The sequence below is a fragment of the Leucoraja erinacea genome, chromosome 2, assembly GCF_028641065.1.
Source record: "Leucoraja erinacea ecotype New England chromosome 2, Leri_hhj_1, whole genome shotgun sequence".
In the NCBI taxonomy this organism is placed as follows: domain Eukaryota; kingdom Metazoa; phylum Chordata; class Chondrichthyes; order Rajiformes; family Rajidae; genus Leucoraja; species Leucoraja erinaceus.
The window spans coordinates 125,094,406-125,116,370 of NC_073378.1; the positions used below are offsets into that span (position 1 = coordinate 125,094,406).

Here is a 21,965-nt window from a genome sequence, read left to right on the forward strand (position 1 = left end):
GTCATAAATGCACCTTCAGTATGCAAATTGTACTACTCTTCATCTTAAACCAAGATAAAAATCCCATTTCAAGAAAACTTCAAGTACTATCTTAATTTACACAAGGGTTATAGCTGGGTTCCTCCAAATCATTTTACCCCCATTGTAAAACAAGCTTATCAAATCTACTTGGCGACATTGTTTCACAAATCCTAAAACAATGAAATATACACAAATTAGGCTTCAATTTTCTGCTAAGGTTTTCCTGCAACAACGTACATTCAACTTGGCACAGTGCAGACTAAATTTAAGACATGAATGACAATGTACTGTGCAATGAAGCTACACATTAAATCACATGTAGTATTTGCAAGATGCCGACATTGCACTTTTATTTTGCAAGGATGTAGCTGTACAGGCCAGTTTTTTTGTTTTATTCTTCCAAAAATATTCCTGTGAAAAGTCTAAGTTGTAGAGTTCACACTGCCTTGGAATGATGGGGTTGTTGGATGATATCTGTTGCGCTTTGATTATGTTGTTTCTTTAGCAGCTGCAAAACAAAATTAAATAGTCAAATAGTAAGCATTTATTAAAGGCTTATTAAAAACCATTTCTTGAGAGATATCTGTACAGGGCGGCAATGCTTTTATTAATATTGCCTATAACATATACAACACTTTGTAGTAAATAGACAAGAGCAGCACATGAGAAAAGCAGAAATCACCATTAAAATGGAACCAGCAGTTCTTCCTTTAAGATGGAGTAATTTAACACTGCTAAAATAGATTATATGGACATTATTGTGTTGACATTGTGAATGAAGCTGTGGCCAAATTGGTTGCTGTGTTTCCCAAATTCGAAAAGTGTTCCCCTTTCATAGGAAATGTTCTTATCTTTTTCCCCCATGTAGATCATGAAAGCAAAACTTTCTCCCCAGCAAAAATGAAAATAGGGCAGTATATCCGGAGACATCCGTTTAACCCTGGCTTTAAGAGTTAAGATCAATTCTACTTCAGTGTTGCACCACAAAAATGTTTGTGAAGTAAGTATTGATTAAGTTTAAGCCCAGTCAGAACACTCAATTAAAAAAAATGTAACATTCATTACTACGATGATGGTTTTCTATGAAAAATTCACATAATCAGAGATGTGAACCATGCCTGTCTTTCCCAAAGGTTATTATCCAGCACATTGCTGCGGTTTCTTATGCAGATATAAAAGGTACTTGTACCAAAATCGTAACAGTACAAATGTTACGATGGTGCATGCTGGAATCAAACATAGCAAGAAAAATCATAACTAGATTTCTAGAGAAATTACAAAGCTCAGACTTGTTGCAAACTACCTGAAGGATGACAAATGGGATAAGAAAGGGATGACTCATACGTACAACTATGCAGTTCCATAGAGCTACTGAATGCATAACAAGTCACAGGAAAAGTCAGAGGGATTTCTGCTTAAATTAATTCCAATCTACAAAGGTTCAATGGGGAAGTATAGGAGAGGGAAAAGCATGGGAAGGGAATTAACTACCAACACAAATCAAAAAAATATTCACCTATTATCATTTATATCTCGCGGGTCATCTGCATGAGCCATGAATACACAGAAAAGAGAAATGCAACAGCAATGTCAATGATGTGCACATCTTTTGGAATATTTTACTGAGTAAGTAGCAAGAAAAAGCTTTATGACAACCTTTCAAAAAATGCATTTGCTACAGGAGTGCCGCTAAGAAATCTTGTTCATAGCTGTTGATAGGGATACCAAGGTGAAGCAGATAAAGCATTATTCCCCTCTAAAGTACGGGTCAATAATTAACAATACTAGTATATACCTAAACCCATGTTTTCATCTAGGATTTTAATTAAAATAATGTATTAAGATGTCTGATGTAATAGCCAAATGTTTGTACTTGGGCAAATCAAGTAGTTCAGTATTTGATCTAAAAATCTTTTAGAAAGCTTGAACTTGTTACACAGTTGTGCTGGGACACTCCGGGAGGGCAAAGGGGCCCGAGACACTCCTGGAGGACAGGCCCCAGTCGCCCGCCGCGATCAGATGACGGAGGAAGACTCTCCCCATCTACGGAGAAACCTGCGGTCCAGCGAGTGGTTGAGACAAGATGGTCGGGTCGGAGGGCTGAGGACAAGGTCGGGCCGGAGCCCGAGAACAGGGTGGGAGCCTGTGGTCGGGCCGAGGTGGATGGGCCACGTCGCCAAGTACCAAGGGGGGGGGACGAAGAAGGGATGAGTACTTTTTGCTACTTTGTCGGCATCTCATTTGTGTACTTTGTATGCAAAAACAAAGAACTTCACTGGACCCAGCTAGGTACGAGTGACAATAAAATATCATCACATGCATCATCAGCTAACATGCAACACAGCAATGTTTACCTATAGACGCAAATACATCCTCAAATTGTATGCAGAAATGTTAAATCTTTGTTCACTGCAACAATTAATCCACAAGTTTATCTGCAGATGCCAGGCAAATAAAGATGGTGTGGGAAAAATTATAATTCTCAAACTATATGAAACTCCAAACCATTTCGAAAAACAATGAAAACTGTTCTGAATGGTCGGCCATGTGCATTACCATTTTTTTCCAGAGATGCTGCCTGTCACATGTTGAGTGCTTCCAGTATCTTCGGTTTTCATTCCAAATACAATCTGTATAATCGTTCTGAACTCTACCTTCTGCAGGTACATATTTTAAATCCCCAATCTCTCCTTAACATATTGCTCTGCACTCGGATGACCTACCTTTAACAGGCATACTGTTCAAGGCATACCGTAGCCCTATCCCCAAACTCTACCTCCGCTACATCGACGACTGCATTGGTGCAACCTCCTGCACCCATACAGAACTCACTGACTTCATCCATTTCACCACTAACTTCCATCCAGCACTGGACCATTTCCGACATCTCCCTACCGGTTCTAGACCTCACCATCTCCATCGCAGGTAACAGACTATTGACCGACATCTACTACAAACCCACTGACTCCCATGGCTATCTGGACTACACTTCTTCCCACCCTGCTTCCTGTAAGGACTCTATCCCCTACTCCCAATTCCTCCGTCTACGCCGTATCTGCATCCAGGATGAGGTGTTCCAAACCAGGGCATCAGAGATGTCCTCATTCTTTAGGGAACGGGGGTTTTCCTCTTCGACTATAGATGAGGCTCTCACCAGGGCCTCTTCTATATCCCGTAACTCTGCTCTCACTCCCCATTCCCCCCCACTCGTAAAAAGGGCAGAGTCCCCCTTGTCCTCACCTTCCACCCTACCAGCCTTCACATACAATAGTCTGAAGAAGGGTCTCGACCCGAAACGTCGCCTATTTTCTTCGCTCCATAGATGCTGCCTCACCGGCTGAGTTTCTCCAGCATTTTTTGTCTACCTTCGATTTTCGCAGGCTTGGCGATCGCTTTGCCCAACACCTCCACGCAGTTCGCAATAACCAACCTGATCTCCCGGTGACTCAGCACTTCAACTCCCCCTCCCATTCCGAATCCGACCTTTCTGTCCTGGGCCTCCTCCATGGCCAGAGTGAGACCCACCGCAAATTGGAGGAGCAGCACCTCACAATTTGCGTGGGTAGTTTATACCCCAGAGGTATGAACATCGACTTCTCCAATTTCAGGTAGTCCTTGCTTTCTCCCTCTTTCCCCTCCCCTTCCCAGCTCTCCCACAGCCCACTGCTTCTGCCTCTTCCTTTCTACTTCTTCCCCCCTTCCCCCGCACATCAGGCTGAGGAAGGGTCTCGACCCGAAACGTCACCTATTCCTCCCCTCCATCGATGCTGCCTCACCCGCTGAGTTTCTCCAGCAGTTTTGTCTACCTACCTTTAACAGATGTAGGCAAGAACCCAATATCTCCAATTTCAGCATTATTAGGCACCCCTCCAGGGACACTAAAACAAAGCAAGTTTTCATTTAGTTTAATTCCAGACCTCAAACAAATTCTGCAGGATTACGTTTTGGATGAAGGGTCTAACACTACAATATTAAGTTTCCATTTAGCTACCCAAGTTTTGTAATTAGAAATGGACACAATTTACAAGCATAATGCCAAGTTAGAAGAGATTCCAAGCCACGCAGACTGAAGTGACTTCAAGCACATTCCTACTCTCTGGACTTATTCCCATCTCTGCTCAAGTGGATACAGTTAGCCACCATTCTACACCACTTCCCCTTTGATGACCTCAATGTTCTTCCTGAGGTAACCACAAGTTTCCCAAAATGGACCTAATTTTGCAATGTGATCAGAATGTATTACATCTGAAACGGCAGCTACCCCTGCAATACTAATATTTAACATTTGCTGCTCTTTAACGTTCATAAAGATGATTTTGTAATGGAATCCAAATAGGAAAATTACCATCCCTAAAGCATCTGGAAATACATTTTAGACATGCATGACAGAATAACATTATACTTGTAATTGTTAGATCCGACATCCATCCAGTCAAAGCTAGCTGTAGTTTACTTAGAGCAGCCTCTCTAGACTATTTTGCCATTGCATACCATCCAGGGAACTCAACAGAAAATACTTCTCATCTTAGAACAGAGAACAGCACAGGATTGGACCCTTTGCCCACAATGTTTGTGCTGAACATGATGCCTGAACTGGTCTTATCTGCCTGCACGTGATCCATATCTCTCTATATTCCTTGAACTTCCATGTGCTGATCTAAATGCCCCTTAAAGGCCACTATCACATCTGCCTCCACCACCACCCCTGGCAATGTGTTTCAGGTCCGCACAATCCTGTGCAATAAACTTGCCCCCCGCGCATCACCGTTAAATTTCCCCCCTCTCACCTTACAGCTATGCCATCTTGTGTAGGACATTTGAACATATACTTCTCTTCAGCCTCCCCTCAATCCCTGACGTTCCAGACAAAACAATCCAAGTCTACCCAACCTCTCCCTGTAGCTGAAACTCTCTAATCCAGGCAGCATTTTGGTAAACTTCCTTGGCACCCTCTCCAAAGCATCTACATCTTTCCTGTAATGGAGTGATCAGAATTGCATGCAAAATTTCAAATGCGGCTCCACCAAAGTCCTATAGAGCTACATTAAGACATCCCGACTCTTGTATTCAATCCCCCCAGCAATGAAGGCAAGCATACCATATATATTCTTTACCACCCAATCTACATGTGTTACCATCTTTAGTGAGCTGTGAACTTGGTATCCAAGATCCTTCTGCACATCAATGCTGTTAATGGTCTTGCCATTAACTGTATTCTCTCTGCATTGTAGATCTACATCGGTGAGACCAAGCGTAGGCTTGGCGATCGTTTCGCCGAACACCTCTGCTCGGTCCGCATTAACCAACCTGATATCCCGGTGGCTCAGCACTTCAACTCCCCCTCCCATTCCGAATCTGACCTTTCTGTCCTGGGCCTCCTCCATTGCCAGAGTGAGCACCATCGGAAATTGGAGCAGCACCTCATATTCCACTTGGGCAGTCTGCATCCTGGTGGCCTGAACATTGACTTCTCCAATTTCCAGTGGCCTTTGCTGTCTGCCCCCTTTCTCAGCTCTCCCTTAGCCCTCTGGCTCCTCCTCTTCCTTTCTTCTTCCTGCCCCCCCCCCCACCCTGCATCAGTTTGAAGAAGGGTTTCGGTCAGAAACGTTGCCTATTTCCTTCGCTCCATTGATGCTGCCGTACCCGCTGAGTTCCTCCAGCAATTTTGTCTACCTTCGATTTTCCAGCACCTGCAGTTCCTTCATGGACAAAACTGTATTCTCTCTCCTTACATTCAACTTCCAGTAGCATCCTCAATACCCGAGGACCGACTCTATAGCCTAGATATCTCTTTGAACTATTTGAAACAGCCCACAATAATTCAGTTGAGGACTGAACAAGCAGATTCAGTCAATGGACCGCAGAATACCCACCCTCTGTCTATTGCACAATGAAATGTTGCCATCCTTCCTTTCAATTTCACAGTGCCCTCCATAATGTTTGGGACAAAGACCCATCATTTATTTATTTGCTTCTGTACCCCACAATTTGAGATTTGTGATAGAAAAAAAATCACATGTGGTTAAGTGGACATTGTCAGATTTTACTAAAGGCCATTTTTATACATTTTGGTTTCACCGTGTGGAAATTACAGCAGTGTTTATACATAGTCCCCCCAGTTCAGGGCACCAGAATGTTTGGGACACAGCAATGTCATGTAAATTAAAGTAAATTAAAGTGAAACCAAAATGTATAAAAATGGCCTTTAATAAAATCTGCACTTTATGTGCACTTTAACCATGTGATTTTTACTATTACAGATCTCAAATTGTGGAGTACAGAGGCAAATAAATGATGGATCTTTGTCCCACACATTATGGAGGGCATCGTGCATGGGCCTTTGCTATGCATGCCTTATTGTTGGTTACATCAACCAGTTGTTGTTCCAAATATACACTAGCATCATCCCCCAACTTTTTCTCCGCCACATTGACGACTGCATTGGGGCTGCCTCCTGCACCCGTGCAGAACACATTGATTTCATTAACTTTACCACTAATTTTCCACCCTGCCCTCAAATTCGCTTGGACTATCTCTGGCACCTCTCTCCATTTCTTGATCTCTCTGTTTCCAACATAGGAGACAGACTATCGACTGACGTCCATTACAAACCTACTGACCCCAGTTATCTGGACTACACTTCCTCCCACCCAGCCCATTACAAAGGCACTATCCACTACTCTCAATGCCTCCATCTCCACCGCATCTGCTCCCTTGGTCTTTTAATAAACGTGATTTCCCCCCTGCTGTCATAGATGGATCCCTCATCTCGATTCTCCTACTATGGGCAAGAGGCTCTGTGTAGCTACCTGATCTGTTCCTCTCGTGATTTTGTACACCTCCAAGATCACCCCTCATCCTCCTGCACTCCAAGGAATATTGTCCTAGGCTGCTCAACCTCTTCCTATAGATCAGGCCCTTGAGCCCTGGCACCATCCACCGGAGATACAACAACTGTCCCTGTACCTCCTTCCCTCAGAGCCATCAGGAACCATAGCAGTCCTTCCAGATGAGACAGCAGTTCACATACACCTCCTTTAATCTCATCTACTGTATCAGGTATTGCCAATAACATCCGTGAGACCAAGTGTAGACTTGGTGGCCGTTTCACCGGACACTTATGGTGAAGGCCTACTAAGGACCGCTGACCATTCTAACTCCTCCCATTCCCACACTGACCTTGTTGTCCTCGCCTCCTCCATTGCCAAATTGAGGCCACATGCAAACTGGAGGAAGACCACCTCATATTTCGCTTGGGCAGCTTGCAGCCCAACGGTATGAAGACTGAATTCTCCACAATTTCAGGTAACGACATAACCCTCCCCGTCTCCTTTCATCCTCCATATAAACTCCTCCCCCCCCCATGCCCCACCTTCAATCCTTTTGCACACGCACGCACGCACTGAAGTGGCCCAACCTCGAACATCATCTCCTAAGATTCCGTCTGGCCCGCTGAGTTACTCCAGCACTCTGCGTCTTACTCAAGTAATATTTCCACAATATACATACATTGAAGTCAGTTTACATAATCAGTTACTCCAGATTTTTGTCTCTCTCTTTGGTATGAACCAGCATCTGCAGTTCATATTTACTTTATGATCAGTTTTGCCTTCAATAGCACTGAAACATATTGGATTCTGTCAAATCAGTTACCTCATCAGAACCTACGCACAAGTTTTTCATGAGATACATACAACTTATCTGATTTTACACCTCCACCACCTCCACGTACAGCGACCGCTTGGCTGTTCTGGAAGAATCCACCGCCCCCACGAATTGCACTTGGATGAGTTGGTGATGCCATTGGGGGTTGACCAGGACGAATGGGCTTAGCTAAATTAAAAAAAAACAACAAAGTATTAACTACTTAAATCTTAGTTCATAAGTGATAGTAGAATAAGGCGAATCGTCCGATCGAGTCTACTCCGCCATTTAATGATGGTTGATCTATCTCTCCCTCCTAACCGCATTCTCCTGCCTTCTCCCCATAACCTCTGACACCCGTTGACGATCAAAATATAATTTTGTACTTAACTTGCTATAAACTCTCTTCCCAATCCAGTCGGCCCGCTGCCTGCTCCCATCCCTCTCCTTTCATTCCTGTAGCCCTGCAACTTGTTCTCTCTCCCATGCCAGTCAACCACCCTTTGATTATTTTGCTGCTTACCTAACTAAGGGATATATTACAGCGGCTAATTTATCTAACAAAAAAGCCTTTGGACTGTGGAGGAAACTAGTAGTTACTGCCTTACAGCAGCAGACACCTGGGTTCGATCCCGACTACAGGTGCCGTCTGTATGGATACTCGCATATATAGATCATATGTACACACACACACACATACATAAAAAACAAACACTAATAGTGCAATAATAGTCTATGTAGTGCAGAGCTTATTTGAGGTTGTAGTGTTCACTAGCCTAATGGCAGTTGGGAAGAAGCTGTTCCTGAACATTACAGTTTTCAGGCACCTGGAATGGCACTTCTACACGAGTGTAATATATCTAACGTACCAATCTGTGCGGAGTGCACTCTCCTTGCCATGTTCTTTGCTCGCACAGCTTCCTTGATGCGATCCACTTCCTGCTGGTAGCGTTTACGATCTCGAGCTGCATTCTCCTTCGCTTCCTTCAATGCGGACTCCAAAGCCTTGACCCTTTCAGCTGTAGCTCGGAGGCGTTTCTCCAGTTTGGGAAGCTCACATCGAAGGTCTGCATTGTCTCGTACCAACTAAAGTTAAATATAACAACTTAATATTACAAATGAAAAAACATGATCAAATTGCACCAAGACCGCAGCAAATTGCAATGTAAATGCAATGAATTGCACAATACCAACCTTCATCAAAAAGGTGGCAACAAATAACAAATTGACTGAAGTCATCGGATATGGGGAGAAGGCAGGAACGGGGTACTGATTGGGGATGATCAGCCATGATCATATTGAATGGCGGTGCTGGCTCAAAGGGCCGAATGGCCTACTCCTGCTCCTATTGTCTATTGAATTTAGACTTTCAATTAATATATAAACAATTTAAAACTGCAAGAACCCTTTGAGTCTGTAGAAGATATTTAATGGCAAACTCCAGTGTCAATAGCATTCCACAAGATTATTCCTTGACTAAGTTTTGTTTCATTAATCACAAATAATAGAAAATTAATCGGACTTGAGGGCCTTTTCCCTAGTAGCAATCTACATAGAAACATAGCAAATAGGTGCAGGAGTAGGCCATTCGGCCCTTCGCGCCAGCACCGCCATTCAATATGATCATGGCTGATCATCCAACTCAGTATCCTGTACCTGCCTTCTCTACATACCCCCGATCCCTTTAGCCACAAGGGCCACATCCAACTCCCTCTTAAATATAGCCAATGAACTGGCCTCAACTACATTCTGTGGCAGAGAATTCCAGAGATTCACCACTCTCTGTGTAAAAAATGTTTTTCTCATCTCAATCCTAAATGATTTCCCCTCTATCCTTAAACTGTGACCCCTTGTTCTGGACTTCCCCAACATCGGGAACAATCTTCCTGCATCTAGCCTGTCCAACCCTTTAAGAATTTTGTAAGTTTCTATAAGGTCCCCCCTCAATCTTCTAAATTCTAGCGAGTACAAGCCGAGTCTATCCAGTCTCTTGCGATCCAGCGCCAACAATATTTTCCCAGTCTACCTGCAAATTGCAATCCACCATGTAACATTTGCCTTGCTTACATGTCTTTTCTATTTCCCGATGTCAATTGTGGTCTACATCCTGACTACTATTTGGAGGCCTGTATATAACTCCCATCAGGGTCTATTTACCCTTGCATTTTCTAAACTCTACCTACAAGGATTCCACATCTTCTCATCCTATGTTGGGTTTTTTTAACTAAGGATTGGATTTCATCCTTTACCAACAAAGCCACCCCACCCCTCCGCCCATCTGTCTTCCTTTTCAATAGGATATGTATCTTTTTGTGTTCAGCTCCCAGCTCGGATCCTCTTTTAGCCACGACGCTGATGCCCACAACGTCATATCTGCCAGTTTCTCACTGTGCTATAAAGTCATCCACCTTGTTTTGTATACTGTGTGCATTAGGATACAACACCTTCAGTTTTGTATTCACCACCCCTGTTTTCAAATTGGTCCCAATGGTGCCAGATGTTAGCTCTTATCGCTTTCATGTCCTATTTCTTATTCTGGCACTAAAGTAGGTAAAGTAACACTTGGTGGTATCGTAGATGGAGAAACTGGTTATCACAAATTACAGCAGGATCTTGATCAGTTGGGCATGTGGGCTGAGGAAGGAATAATTATTGCCGTTTAGTGCGAGGTGTTTTTTTGGGAAGTCATCTTCACAGTGACACGGTGGGCCAAAGGGCCTGTTTCCACGGGTTCTCTCTCAACTAAACTGGACACTGCTGGAAAATGATGCTGGATAAGTAGAAATGGGAAAAAAATATAATGGATGAACGGTATATGTTATTGCGTCGGTCTTCACAGAGGAAGACACCAGCAGCATGCCAGAAATTGAAGAGAGTCAGGGGGCAAAAAAGTAGCTGCAGAGTTTGTGGAGGTATTGGTACTATCTTTCAATAATCACTAGATTCAGGGATGATTCCAGAGGACTGGAAAATCACAAGTGTAACTCAACTGTTTAAGAAGGGGGTGAGGCAAAAGACAGGGAATTACAGGCCTGTTATGCTGACTTCAGGGGTTCGTAGATTTTTAGTCTATTATTATCAAGGATGAGGCTACGGGGACTTGGAAGCGCCTGATAAAATAGGCTTAACAGCATGAATTTGTTAAAGGGAAATCTTGCTGACAAATAAGTTGTAACTGTGAGGAAGTAATACGCAGGATAGACAAAGAAGTATGTAGGAAGGAACTGCACATGCTGGTTCTGCAGTTGCTTCCTGCACAAAGACAAAGAAGAGTCAGTGGATGTTTACTTAGATTTTCAGAAGGTCTTTGATAAGATGCCACATGTGAGGCTGCGAAACAAGATAGAAGCCATGACAATAGAGGCAAGGTACTAGCATGGATAGACAATTGGCTGACTGGCAAAAATCAAAGATTGGGAATAGAAAGGGGCTTTTCTGGTTGGCTGCTGATGACTAGTGGTGTTCTGCCGGGTCGAAGTTGTGTCCGATACTTTTCATGTTCTATGTCAATGATCTGGATGATGGAATTGATGGACTGTTGCCATATTTGCGGATGATTCAAATGTAAAGTTGAAAAGTTATTAGAGTATTCTGAGGGAGAGGTTATATGGGCATTTGGATTGGCAAGGGCTGATTAGGGATAATCAGCATGGTTTTGTACATGGGAGGTCGAGTCACACAAATCTGATTGATTTTTTTGATGACCTAACTAAAAAGGTCGATGAGGGAGGGTAGAGCTCTAGATGTTGTGCACAAGGTTTTCAGTAAGGCGTTCGACAAGGTTCCCCATGGTAGGCTGGTCTGGAAGGATAGATCGTATGGGAATCAAGGAGAAATAGCTGAATAGCATGGAGTAAATTGGCTCCATGGAAGGAAGCAGAAGGTGATGGGGGAAGGTTGTTTCTCAGACTGGAAGCCTGTGACTAGTGATGTGCCTCAGGGTTTGGTGCTGGGCCTGCTACTATTTGTCATCTACATCAATTATTTGGATGAGAACATACAGGGCAAGATTATCAAGTTTGCTGATGATACAAAAGTGAGTGATTTTGCAGATAGTGAAGATGGTTGTGAAAGATTACAGAAGGATCAGGATCGATTGGCCAGGTGGGCGGAGGAATGGTTGATGGAATTTAATACAGAGAAGTTTGAGGTGTTGCATTTTGGGATGTCGAACAAGGGCAGGACCTACACAGTAAATAGTAGGCATCTGGGGAATGTTGTAGAGCAGAGGGATCTAGAAGTGCAGGTGCATGGTTCCTTGAAGGTCGAGTTGCAGGTAGATAAAGTGGTCAAAAAGGCTTTTGGCATTTTGGCCTTCATCAGTCAGAGTATTGAGTATAGAAGTTGGGAAGTCGTGTTGCAGTTGTATAAGACGTTGGTGAGACCACATTTAGAATATTGTGTTCAGTTCTGGGCACCATCTCATAGGAAAGATATTGTCAAGCTGGAAAGGGTTCAGAAAAGATTTACGTGGATGTTGCCAGGACTAGAGGGTGTGAGCTATAGAAAGCGGTTGAGTAGGCCGAGTCTCAACCTACTCATTTCAGGAGGATGAGGAGTGATCTTATTGAGGTGTACAAAATCATGAGAGGGGTAGGTGCACAGAGTCTCTTGCCCAGAGTAGGGGAATCGAGGACCAGATGACATAGGTTCAAGGTGAAGGGGAAAAGATTTAATAGGAATCCGAGGGGTAGCTTTTTTACACAAAGGGTGGTGGATGTATGTAACAGGTTGACAGAGGAGGTAGTTGAGGCTTGGACTATCCCAACGTTTAAGAAACATGGATAGGACAGGTTTGGAGGGATATGGACCAAGCACAGGAAAGTGGGACTAGTGTAGCTGGGACATTGTTGGCTGGTGTGGGCAAGTTGGGCCGAAGGGCATGTTTCCACACTGGATCACTCTATGACTCTTAATCCTCAGAAAACTCTCCAGTAAATTGCCTACCAGATGTTTTAAACTCACTGGTCTTTAGTTCCTAGGCTTGTCCTTGAAGCTCTTCTTAAATCAAGGCACAAAACTTGCTACACTCCAGTCTTCCAGCACCTCACCCATGTCTAATGATGATTCTTATCTCTCTGTCAGGTTGCCTAGAATTTTTCCTCCCTGGCTTCTCAGTGTCCTAGGATATATCTGATAATGCTCTGGAGATCTATCTACCTTCATTTGCCTTGGGATGTCCAGAATGTTCTCGATCGTAATACAGACTGTCCTGAAACTATTTCCATTAACTGTCCCGGGTACCCCAGTTTTCATCTCTTTCTCCATGTTAAAAACAGGAGAAATACTCATCGAGAACCTTGCCCACCTGTTGCAGCTCCACACAGAGGTTACTGCTTTGGTCTCAGGGGGCCCTTTTCCTTTCTCTTAATGTACTCATAAAATGTCTTTCAAAGGTATCAAAGGTATTTTATTAGTCACATTCACATACACCTAGGTGTAGTAAAGTGAAATGCTTTTTGCCATTTTGCAGCACATAAAAAAAGAATACAGACATAACACCAATGAGAGTCTTAAACACATACATCCCCCCACAATGGCTCCCACCATGAGGGAAGGCACAAAGTCCAGTCCCCAACCCCAGTTCACCCATAGTTGGGCCCATTGAGGCCTCCACAGTTGCCTCTACGGAGGCCCGATGTTCCTGGCCGTTCTCGCCGGGTGATGTTGCTCCGGCGTCGGGAGAGTCCTCCCAGCGGCATGGGAACCCTTTGGATTCACCTTCATTTTATCTATCAGAACTATATCCAACCCCCATTTTTACCCACCTGATTTCTTTCCTATGAGCCTCAGTCCTCCAAATATGCCTTGAGGGGGGATACCCTTGATCCAAGTTAACTAAACCAGGCCTTACCTTTTACTGTCCTGACCAGAGCCTCAATTTCTCATCATCCAGGCTACCATACACCCACCTGCCTTGCCCTTCACTCTAACAGAACCATCCATGCCCTGAACTCTCACCATCATCCTTTTGTAACGTTAACCCCCTTCCCCTTCTTGCTCTCCTGAGTGTGCTCCTCAGTGGCTGAAACTGCTCCAGGGATTCCTGCTGCCTCTACCTGCCTCCTCCTTTTTCCTGATAAGAGCCTCAATTTCTCTCATCATTCAGGCTTCCTTCAGGCATCATTCAGGCTTCCACCTGCCTTGACCTTCATTAACATGGACCACGCATGACCTGAACACGTCATCGCATTAAAAAAAAAAATCCCACTTTCTGGATGTTCCTTTGACCACAAATAACATACTCCAATCAACTTTAGTAAGCTCCTGCCTAATACCATCAAAGTTGGCCTTGCCTAAATTCAGATTCTTAACTTGTGGGCCCACCTCGTCTTTATCCATAACTATTTTAAAGCTAATGGAGCAGTCATCGCTGGTCCCAAAACATTCCTGTACACATTTGACATTGTCTAAACCCTTGGCACTATGACAGTCCCAGTCTATATTGGGAACGTTAAGATCATCCTGCAATGACAACCTTTTCAGTCTCACTGCTGCCGACAATCTCCTGGCATATTTGTTATTCTAATTTCCGTTTACTATTTGGGTGCCTATAGTGCACTCCCAACAAGGTGATCATGCCCTTTCTATTTCGCAGCTTCACCCATATAGCCTCACTGGACGAACCATAGGGCTACATACACTCAAGAAAACTTTGGGAACAATGTTTTTCCACATTCCACAAAACAATCCTTTTAAAAATGGGCATTTCACGTTGACAACAGATCTTGGGAGTTCTCACTTCATCCATCATTGCACCCTGAGCTTTAAAAGATAATCCTTTATAAACCTCCAATTTGGCAAAGCCCAAATGGAACTGATCACCAAATTAATTACAAAAGTAGATAGGTGGATGAGGAACTTTAATGCTTTTGACGCACCTGTTTGTGAACCTTGGTGAGCTGTTCAAGGTTGTTTTCAAGAAAGGAGATCTTTTGCTTCTGTGCAGCGCTCCCACCAGTATCGTCAGAATCCATTTCAGCACTCTGGAGATTCAAAACATTTTAAAACAATATTATAATGATTTACAACATCAGGTAATTAAAACGTTTTGCACACAAAAACTTTTATCACAGGAAAATAGTTTCAATGAATTATACCACAAAACACGATCAACAAACTCAACATATCTGAAGCTGAATTAGCATTAATCATTAAGCCAACTATGAAACTATTATAATGGGATTGGCCTCAGAGGCTTGTTGGGTCACATTAGAATTGAACCTCAGTAACCAATGGTGTAGATAGCAGATTGAATGGAACTACAATGGGCACAACTTTCCATGACTGTGCAGTGAATGCATCTCACTTCATCAGCAATTACTTCCATCAGCATTATATAACTGCGTAGAGCATTGCACAAAGCCCCATGGTGCAAACATTATGCATTTACACACCCCATAGGGCCCTGTTCACTTATCATTTTCTCCCAGAATATTATTCTAATTTCCACCCTCCCCCGTACCCCCAAATGCCTCTGCCCTAATGTGCTCATCTAGATTATCCATGTCAACTACTATTTGAGTTTCACAACTTCAACACTCCTTGGGATAAAGGAGTTATTTCATTCTCAAATCAAAACATCTTTCATAAGCTCCTGCATTAAGTTCTCTTATCAAACTATTAACTTTGATCCTGTATTTGATCATACCTCAAACTTCTTGCTTCAAATAAAAGAGCCTAATCTTTTCACAAAGGGTGGCGACGTTCTGGAATTCCCCTGGGTGGCAAGATCATTGGGGGGTATTTAGAGAGGAATTTGATAATTTTTTGAAAGACCAGGGAATTAAGTGGCATAGAAGATGCGAAAAGGCCTGGAAGCAGTTCAGTCATGATAATATTGAACGCAGAAGAGCAAGCTTGGAGAGCCAAATTGCCCGCATCTACAATCATTTTATGTTCCTTAGGCCAATCTGGTACTTTAATTCTATGATAGCTTTTCATTGGGTTTTAAGTGCCCTTACAAACTGAATCCAATAGTGACTAACTGGTCAGAATATACCATAAGTGTAAGTGGAAATTGTTCCTAGTGTGTGTAGGATAGTGTTAATGTGCGGGGATCGCTGGAGTAGGTGGGCCGAAGGGCCTGTTTCCGCGCTGTATCTCTAAACTAAATCACTTTTGGGGGTGAAAAACAAGTCATTAATACTGTTCTTAATACATCCAGTGAAAGTATTTCAATTCCTGTAAACAAAGTGAGCATGGATTACATGTAAAATTGCATGGCCCCAACAAGGACTGACAAAATGTACAGTTAATCCACGTGCCAATGCTGAAAACCCCCATCACCAATAAATAAATACATCCAAACCAATATTAACTACAGGTTAAATTACAAAGATTAATATCCCTAAATATAGTAACCCTCCTCAGCTACAAACCAGATTGTAAACAAAATGAAGTAGGTTTACACTGAGCAGAAGTAAAGCACATATCTCACTCACAAACCAAATAAGTACAATTTTGGCAATTGTACAAAAAGGGGAATGTTTTAGTTTTCCCAAGTAATAGATTACATGTGACCTCTAGTGGTATCAAATAATTACTGCAGCAACAGTTGGGCTGGGCAATACTTCAATTACAACAAAGACAGCCGCATCAGTGGTCCTTGGATGCTGTACGGGAGAAACGAGCTGTGTGAGTGAGCAAAGCTTCCAACAAAGGCAATACACCAACTACAAGAGGAAAGGTGCTTCCTGGCTCCCTCGAGGGCCTCGTGTTGGGTTCTCTGGTGAATCTCTGCTCTGCCTGTGCCAGCACAGTTTTCTCCAGTGGCTGTGGGTAAGATTCTTACAGTTCAGTGGGTGTTGATTTTGTTTTAAAAATGTACTATTTTGGAATCGGGACATTAGTAGCAAGGACAGCATTTATTACCCATCCAAAACTGCCACCATAAAGTTGGCGGTAAGCCACCTTGGATCACTACTTTTGACGTATTTGGTGTATTGCAGATATGTAGTCACCCCAATACAGGAAGGATGTGGAGGGTTTGGAAAGGGCACAAAAGTGCCTAAATTCGAGGGAATTAGGAGAAGTTGACGAATTGTTTTCTCTGGAATGCCGGAGGTTGATGGGAGATCTGATGGAATTATATAACATTCTGAGAGGCATAGATAAGGTAGACAATCAAAACCTTTTTTCCATGACAGAAAGATCGAAACACTAGAGGGAATATCTTTAAGGTGAAGGGGCAAAGTTTAAAAGGAATGTGCCGTGCTACTAGGGATGGTGATGGAGGCAGTTATGACAGTGGTGTTTAAGAGGTTTTTGAATAGGCACATAGATGTGTAGTAAATGGAGGGATATGGAATATGTGCAGGCAAATGAGTAGTTTAGCTTTTAAGCTCTAATACATACCTGGTAAAGAATAACATTGCACACACCAGATCTGGTATGAATGGAATGTGTTAGAGATGAGACAAGTCATTGGGGAGAAGCAACATTGGAGCAGCTCCCTAAAGTCCAGGTTTTTGGTTGCTGCTGGAAAGATATGGATACCAGAAGCCATTCCCGTCCAGGAGAACCAAGAGGGCTGCTATATTTATTTCAGTTTTAAGCAACATTGGCTAAAGCAGCCACGTTGAGCTAAGAGCTTTTTTTTTTTTACACAGTTATTGCAAGGCTTGTGATCACCTAATTTTCACTGCACACGTTTTTTAATGATACAGAGTCCAGGTTTTTGGTCAATGCGGGTCGCTGGAGTAAGATCCGCATGAATGGCCGCCAAAGCCATTCCCGCGCCGGTTGTAGGACCCCAGCAAACCCCAAGCAAGGGCGCTCCAAATATTAACCCCAGCTTTCAAAGTTGGGAGCGGCGTCGCAGCCCTGGGATACCATCAGCGGGCAAGCTTAAGCGCTGTGCGTAAGCTGAGCTATGAGCCTTCTAGGGTTTTAGCTTGCTAGCGGGCGGCGCTGGAAGAGCGCCCGCAAGGTTGGTTGCCGGGTCGGATAAGCTGGATGGAGCCCCCAGCTTGTGGATCGCCACAGGTAACTATAAAGTTTTTCACTGCACACGTTTCAAGAGGCGCATATAGGAAAGTTGATACATTTAGATTTCTTACTAACTTTTTGAATGTGCTGCTGGTCTTTTATCACCATTCCTACACAGTGAAACCTTGCTGTGTACAAACTGGTTTCTGCATTAACCTGCATGATTGTACTATAACGAGACAAATATATTAAATCTAAAGCATTTACGTTATTCTGAATTTGTAATAAAGCAATTTACAAATACAAGCACAGAAAATGCAGGTAGACTTCTTCCCACCCTGCTTCCTGTAAGGACTCTATCCCCTACTCCCAATTCCTCCGTCTACACCGCATCTGCACCCTGGATGAGGTGCTGGAGACCAGGGCATCGGATATGTCCTCATTCTTTAGGGAACGGGGGTTCCCCTCTTCTATTATAGATGAGGCACTCACCAGGGTCTCCTCTATATCCCGCAGCTCCGCTCGTAGTCCCCATCCCCCCACTTGTAACAAGGGCAGAGTCCCCCTTGTCCTCACCTTCAGCTGTCGCATACAACATATAATCCTCTGACATTTTCGCCACCTCCAACGGGATCCCACCACTGGTAACATCTTCCCATCTCCTCCTCTTTCTGCTTTCCGCAGAGACCGTTTCCTCCATAGCCCTGGTCAATTTGTCCCTTCCCACCCAAACCAACCCCTCCACTGGTACTTTCCCTTGCAACCGCAGGAAATGCTACACTTGTTGCTTTACCTCCCCCCTCAACTCCATCCAAGGACCCAAGCAGTCTTTCCAGGTGAGACAGAAGTTCACCTGCACCTCCTCCAACCTCATCTACTGTATCCGCTGTTCCAGGTGTCAACTTCTCTACATCGGCGAGACCAAGCGCAGGTTCGGCGATCGCTTCGCCCAACACCTCCGCTCAGTTCACACTAACCAACCTGATCTCCCGGTGGCTCAGCACTTCAACTCCCCCTTTCGTTCCGAATCTGACCTTTCTGTCCTGTGCCTCCTCCATTGCCAGAGTGAGGCCCAGCGCAAATTAGAGGAACAGCTCCTCATATTTCGCTTAGGTAGTTTACACCCCAGCGGTATGAACATTGACTTTCCTAATTTTGTCCTTGCTTTCTTTCAGATAATCCACAAGCTACTTCTCCCTCCATTCTTTTTTCCCGTCCCCCCCCCCGCGACATCCTGAAGAAGCTCTCGACCCACAAGCCTACATAGATGTCTCACCCATTGAGTTCCTCCAGCATTTCTGTCTACCTTCGATTTTTCCAGCATCTGCAGTTCTTTCTCAAACAAAAAATGCTGGAATATCTGAACAGGTCAAGGAGCAAATGTGGGAAGAGACACCATGTGACTATTTCAGATCAAAATCTGACAGACTATGCATTACCAGCATTTTCTTTTTTTGCTTTGATTTGCCCGTAAACATGGATACCAGTCCATTAAATTTCTGATAAACATGATAAGTTAATTTAAATGACTGAAGATCCAAAGTCTAAACTTTAATGGACAAATAAAACAAATGCCTCCAGTTTGAACACCAAAATGGATTGCCATCATGTTTCAAATGTTTACAGACAGTGCCTGGAGATAAGATAGTCATTTGCATACCTTTTTGACTCTCGTGGCCAAGTCTTGAACAAAAAGCTTCCTAAGATTATGGAGTGTCTGGAGCTCTTTTGCCTAAAGAAATAAACATGAGAACGCGTCAATGAATTTGTGCGCAATAACTTGATTGGACAAATGCATACTTGCAAGAAGTACTTCTCTAGGTTCACTTACCACAGTCTCTTCAAGTCCTTTGAGGTCCTGCCTAGCTTGCTCTCGCCGATCCTGCATAATGCTAAAAGCAGTACAACGTTTTATTTAGAACACACATGATCACATGAGTGATGACATGTTACATGGACTTTCAATGTCCAAATCTAATGGGGTTTTTTAATAAATAGATATGCAACTGAATTTTTGGTACATTACAATCTATTAGCAGTGGCGGAGGACACCATAGCTATGCTTGGCCAGGCCGACCCTGCAACGCCTCCAGGACAACAGACCCTAATGGTCAGATCAAGATCCCTGCACTTACAACAACTGGGACTTGAAAATGGCGCCAATCCGGTGACTCTGTACACTGCCTCAGTGTACTACTGCCATACACTTGTACGGTATCTTGAGATGCTTATCTAATATATATCCAACTGCTTATGTATAGTAAGTAGCCACAGAATGCTGGAGTAACTCAGGCTGGACAGGCAGCATCTCTGGAGAGAAGAAATGGGTGACGTTTCGTGTCGAGACCCGTTTTCAGACTCAAAGTCTGAAGTAGGGTCTCGACCCGAAACGTCACCCATTCCTTCTCTCCAGAGATGCTGCCTGTTCCGCTGAGTTACTCCAGCATTTTGTGTCTACCTTCGATTTAAACCAGCATCTGCAATCCTTTCCTACACATGCTTATGTGTAGTGATACTAGCACTGAACTGTATACAAAAATGAATTTCAATGTACCTCGGTACATATGATAAAGTACTGTACTACAAGAAATATGTGTGCTATAAATTATGATCATTTACAACAAGGAGTTGAGAAATATTTTCCAGCATGCATAGAGTTTAGATATATTACTCCACTCCACTACTTACGTTAATTCATGTAATTTACGACTTTTCTCCTGATCCACACTTTTTAGCTTTTCATGCTCTACTTGTAGCCGTTCCTGCTCCAGCATCATTTTCTGATTTTGACTGTATCAGTTTGGAAAGGAACATACATTCAATTGACATTAAAGCAGTAAATAAGTTAAAATCATAGCTAATATACCAGTTATATATAGTTATTCTGATCATAGTTCAGATGACAGGATATTTAATATCTCGGCTCCTGTAGTGCCTGGCACGTGAATCAATCAACTTCTTGCACTACTAGATTAATTTTTTCATTAAAACAAGTGTAAGATTCATTCAGCAAGGCCTGTGAAGTTTCAATGTTATTGGCTGGCATTAATGTAACTGTAAAATACCACTGTAAAGATTTAGAAATTGTCCTGCTTGCTTTCCCAAAACAATATTTAGCTTTCATTGGTGATAAATTTACCACATGATGCCATGGATTGGGGAAATTACTGAAGGAAATGCATGTACAGAATAACTTTATACATGCAAAAATCTTCCAAATCAAGTACAGTCACCTCTCATTGCATGTGGGGGTTACTTTCTTGAAAAGCAGCATGTATTTCAAAAAATGGGTAAATTAAACATATTGTTATTTTAAGAATATATTTAAATGGTACAGGTTAGGGGGAAAGTCATATAACTATTCACATTGCACAATAAATAGTTCATTTATGACTGCCATCATTCACACTACAGATGCGTGAAATAGAGCAACTCGAAATGAACACTAGAGCAACTCGCAATGAAGGCACACAAAGCAAAGACGGTGTGGAAAAAAACTGAGAAAGAGTAAACAGTAGTTCACTGCATGCCATCACCGCTGTACCGCACCGTACCTTGACAAGCATCGCGTGTAACTACGCTGCCAGGAGCAAATTTGTGTGCATTATTTTAAAAATAAGAGCTTTGGTAATAATTAAACGTGCATTATTCCAAAATTCATACATCAAACACACATAAAAGGAGAGGTGGCTGGCTGTATGTGTCTATAAATTTTATGTGCATTAAAAAATAGTTATTAAGTTGTGAAACATACTCTTGAAGGTCAGTGATAAGTTTCTCCTTCTTTTCGATCTCATCCCGTAAACTGCTGATCTGTTTTTGGTGAGTCTCACGGTGGCTCTGCATTTGCTGCTCTACAGCTTGCTATAAAACATAGATGGAAAGATAAAAATGTTATTTTCCGTCTAAATCTGAATAACCATAGGTAAATGTTTCAAAAGCAAGAGTTAATTTGCCGTTTCAGTGGTATTACCTTCACTTCATTTGCAGTCTGTACTTTGTTCAAGTGCTCCTTTTCCATTTCATGTACTTTTTCTATCAATTTATAATAAACAGCAATAAACATATTTCCATAATCTCAACACTTACTTTGATTATAACCTTAATTTAACAAGCTATTTAAAAGTGCTTAACTACACAAATTGTATGCATACCATCAAATTTCAAGATAAACTTATCCGAAACCAAAAATCTGAACTTAGGGGAGGTTTCTGGACCCTATTTCACTCTGCAATTAAGTAAACTTAACGTCTTAACAAACTTGGTCAGCTTGCTACCAACTTAATGACATGACATTTAGCAACTCAATAGGGGCAAATGGTAGGGCACTAAAGAACGTTAATTGTAAGACCAAGATATTTAAGCCCATA

The 21,965-nt window shown here is 42.8% G+C and overlaps 1 protein-coding gene across 1 annotated transcript in view; it reads right to left on the reverse strand.

The window, feature by feature from the left end:
• Positions 1-1,518: 1,518 nt before the first annotated feature.
• LOC129715239 (kinesin-1 heavy chain) overlaps positions 1,519-21,965 on the reverse strand; it is an 85,859-nt gene continuing 65,412 nt past the window's right edge. The window contains exons 18-27 of the mRNA XM_055665100.1: positions 21,569-21,630; positions 21,350-21,459; positions 20,284-20,385; positions 19,427-19,487; positions 19,256-19,327; positions 14,547-14,651; positions 8,535-8,751; positions 7,716-7,854; positions 3,832-3,899; positions 1,519-1,565 (exon numbers count right to left, since the gene is read on the reverse strand). Coding sequence (XP_055521075.1) covers positions 1,534-1,565; positions 3,832-3,899; positions 7,716-7,854; positions 8,535-8,751; positions 14,547-14,651; positions 19,256-19,327; positions 19,427-19,487; positions 20,284-20,385; positions 21,350-21,459; positions 21,569-21,630 — 968 coding nt within the window. The 3' untranslated portion in view covers positions 1,519-1,533. The remainder of the gene's footprint in view (positions 1,566-3,831; positions 3,900-7,715; positions 7,855-8,534; positions 8,752-14,546; positions 14,652-19,255; positions 19,328-19,426; positions 19,488-20,283; positions 20,386-21,349; positions 21,460-21,568; positions 21,631-21,965) is intronic.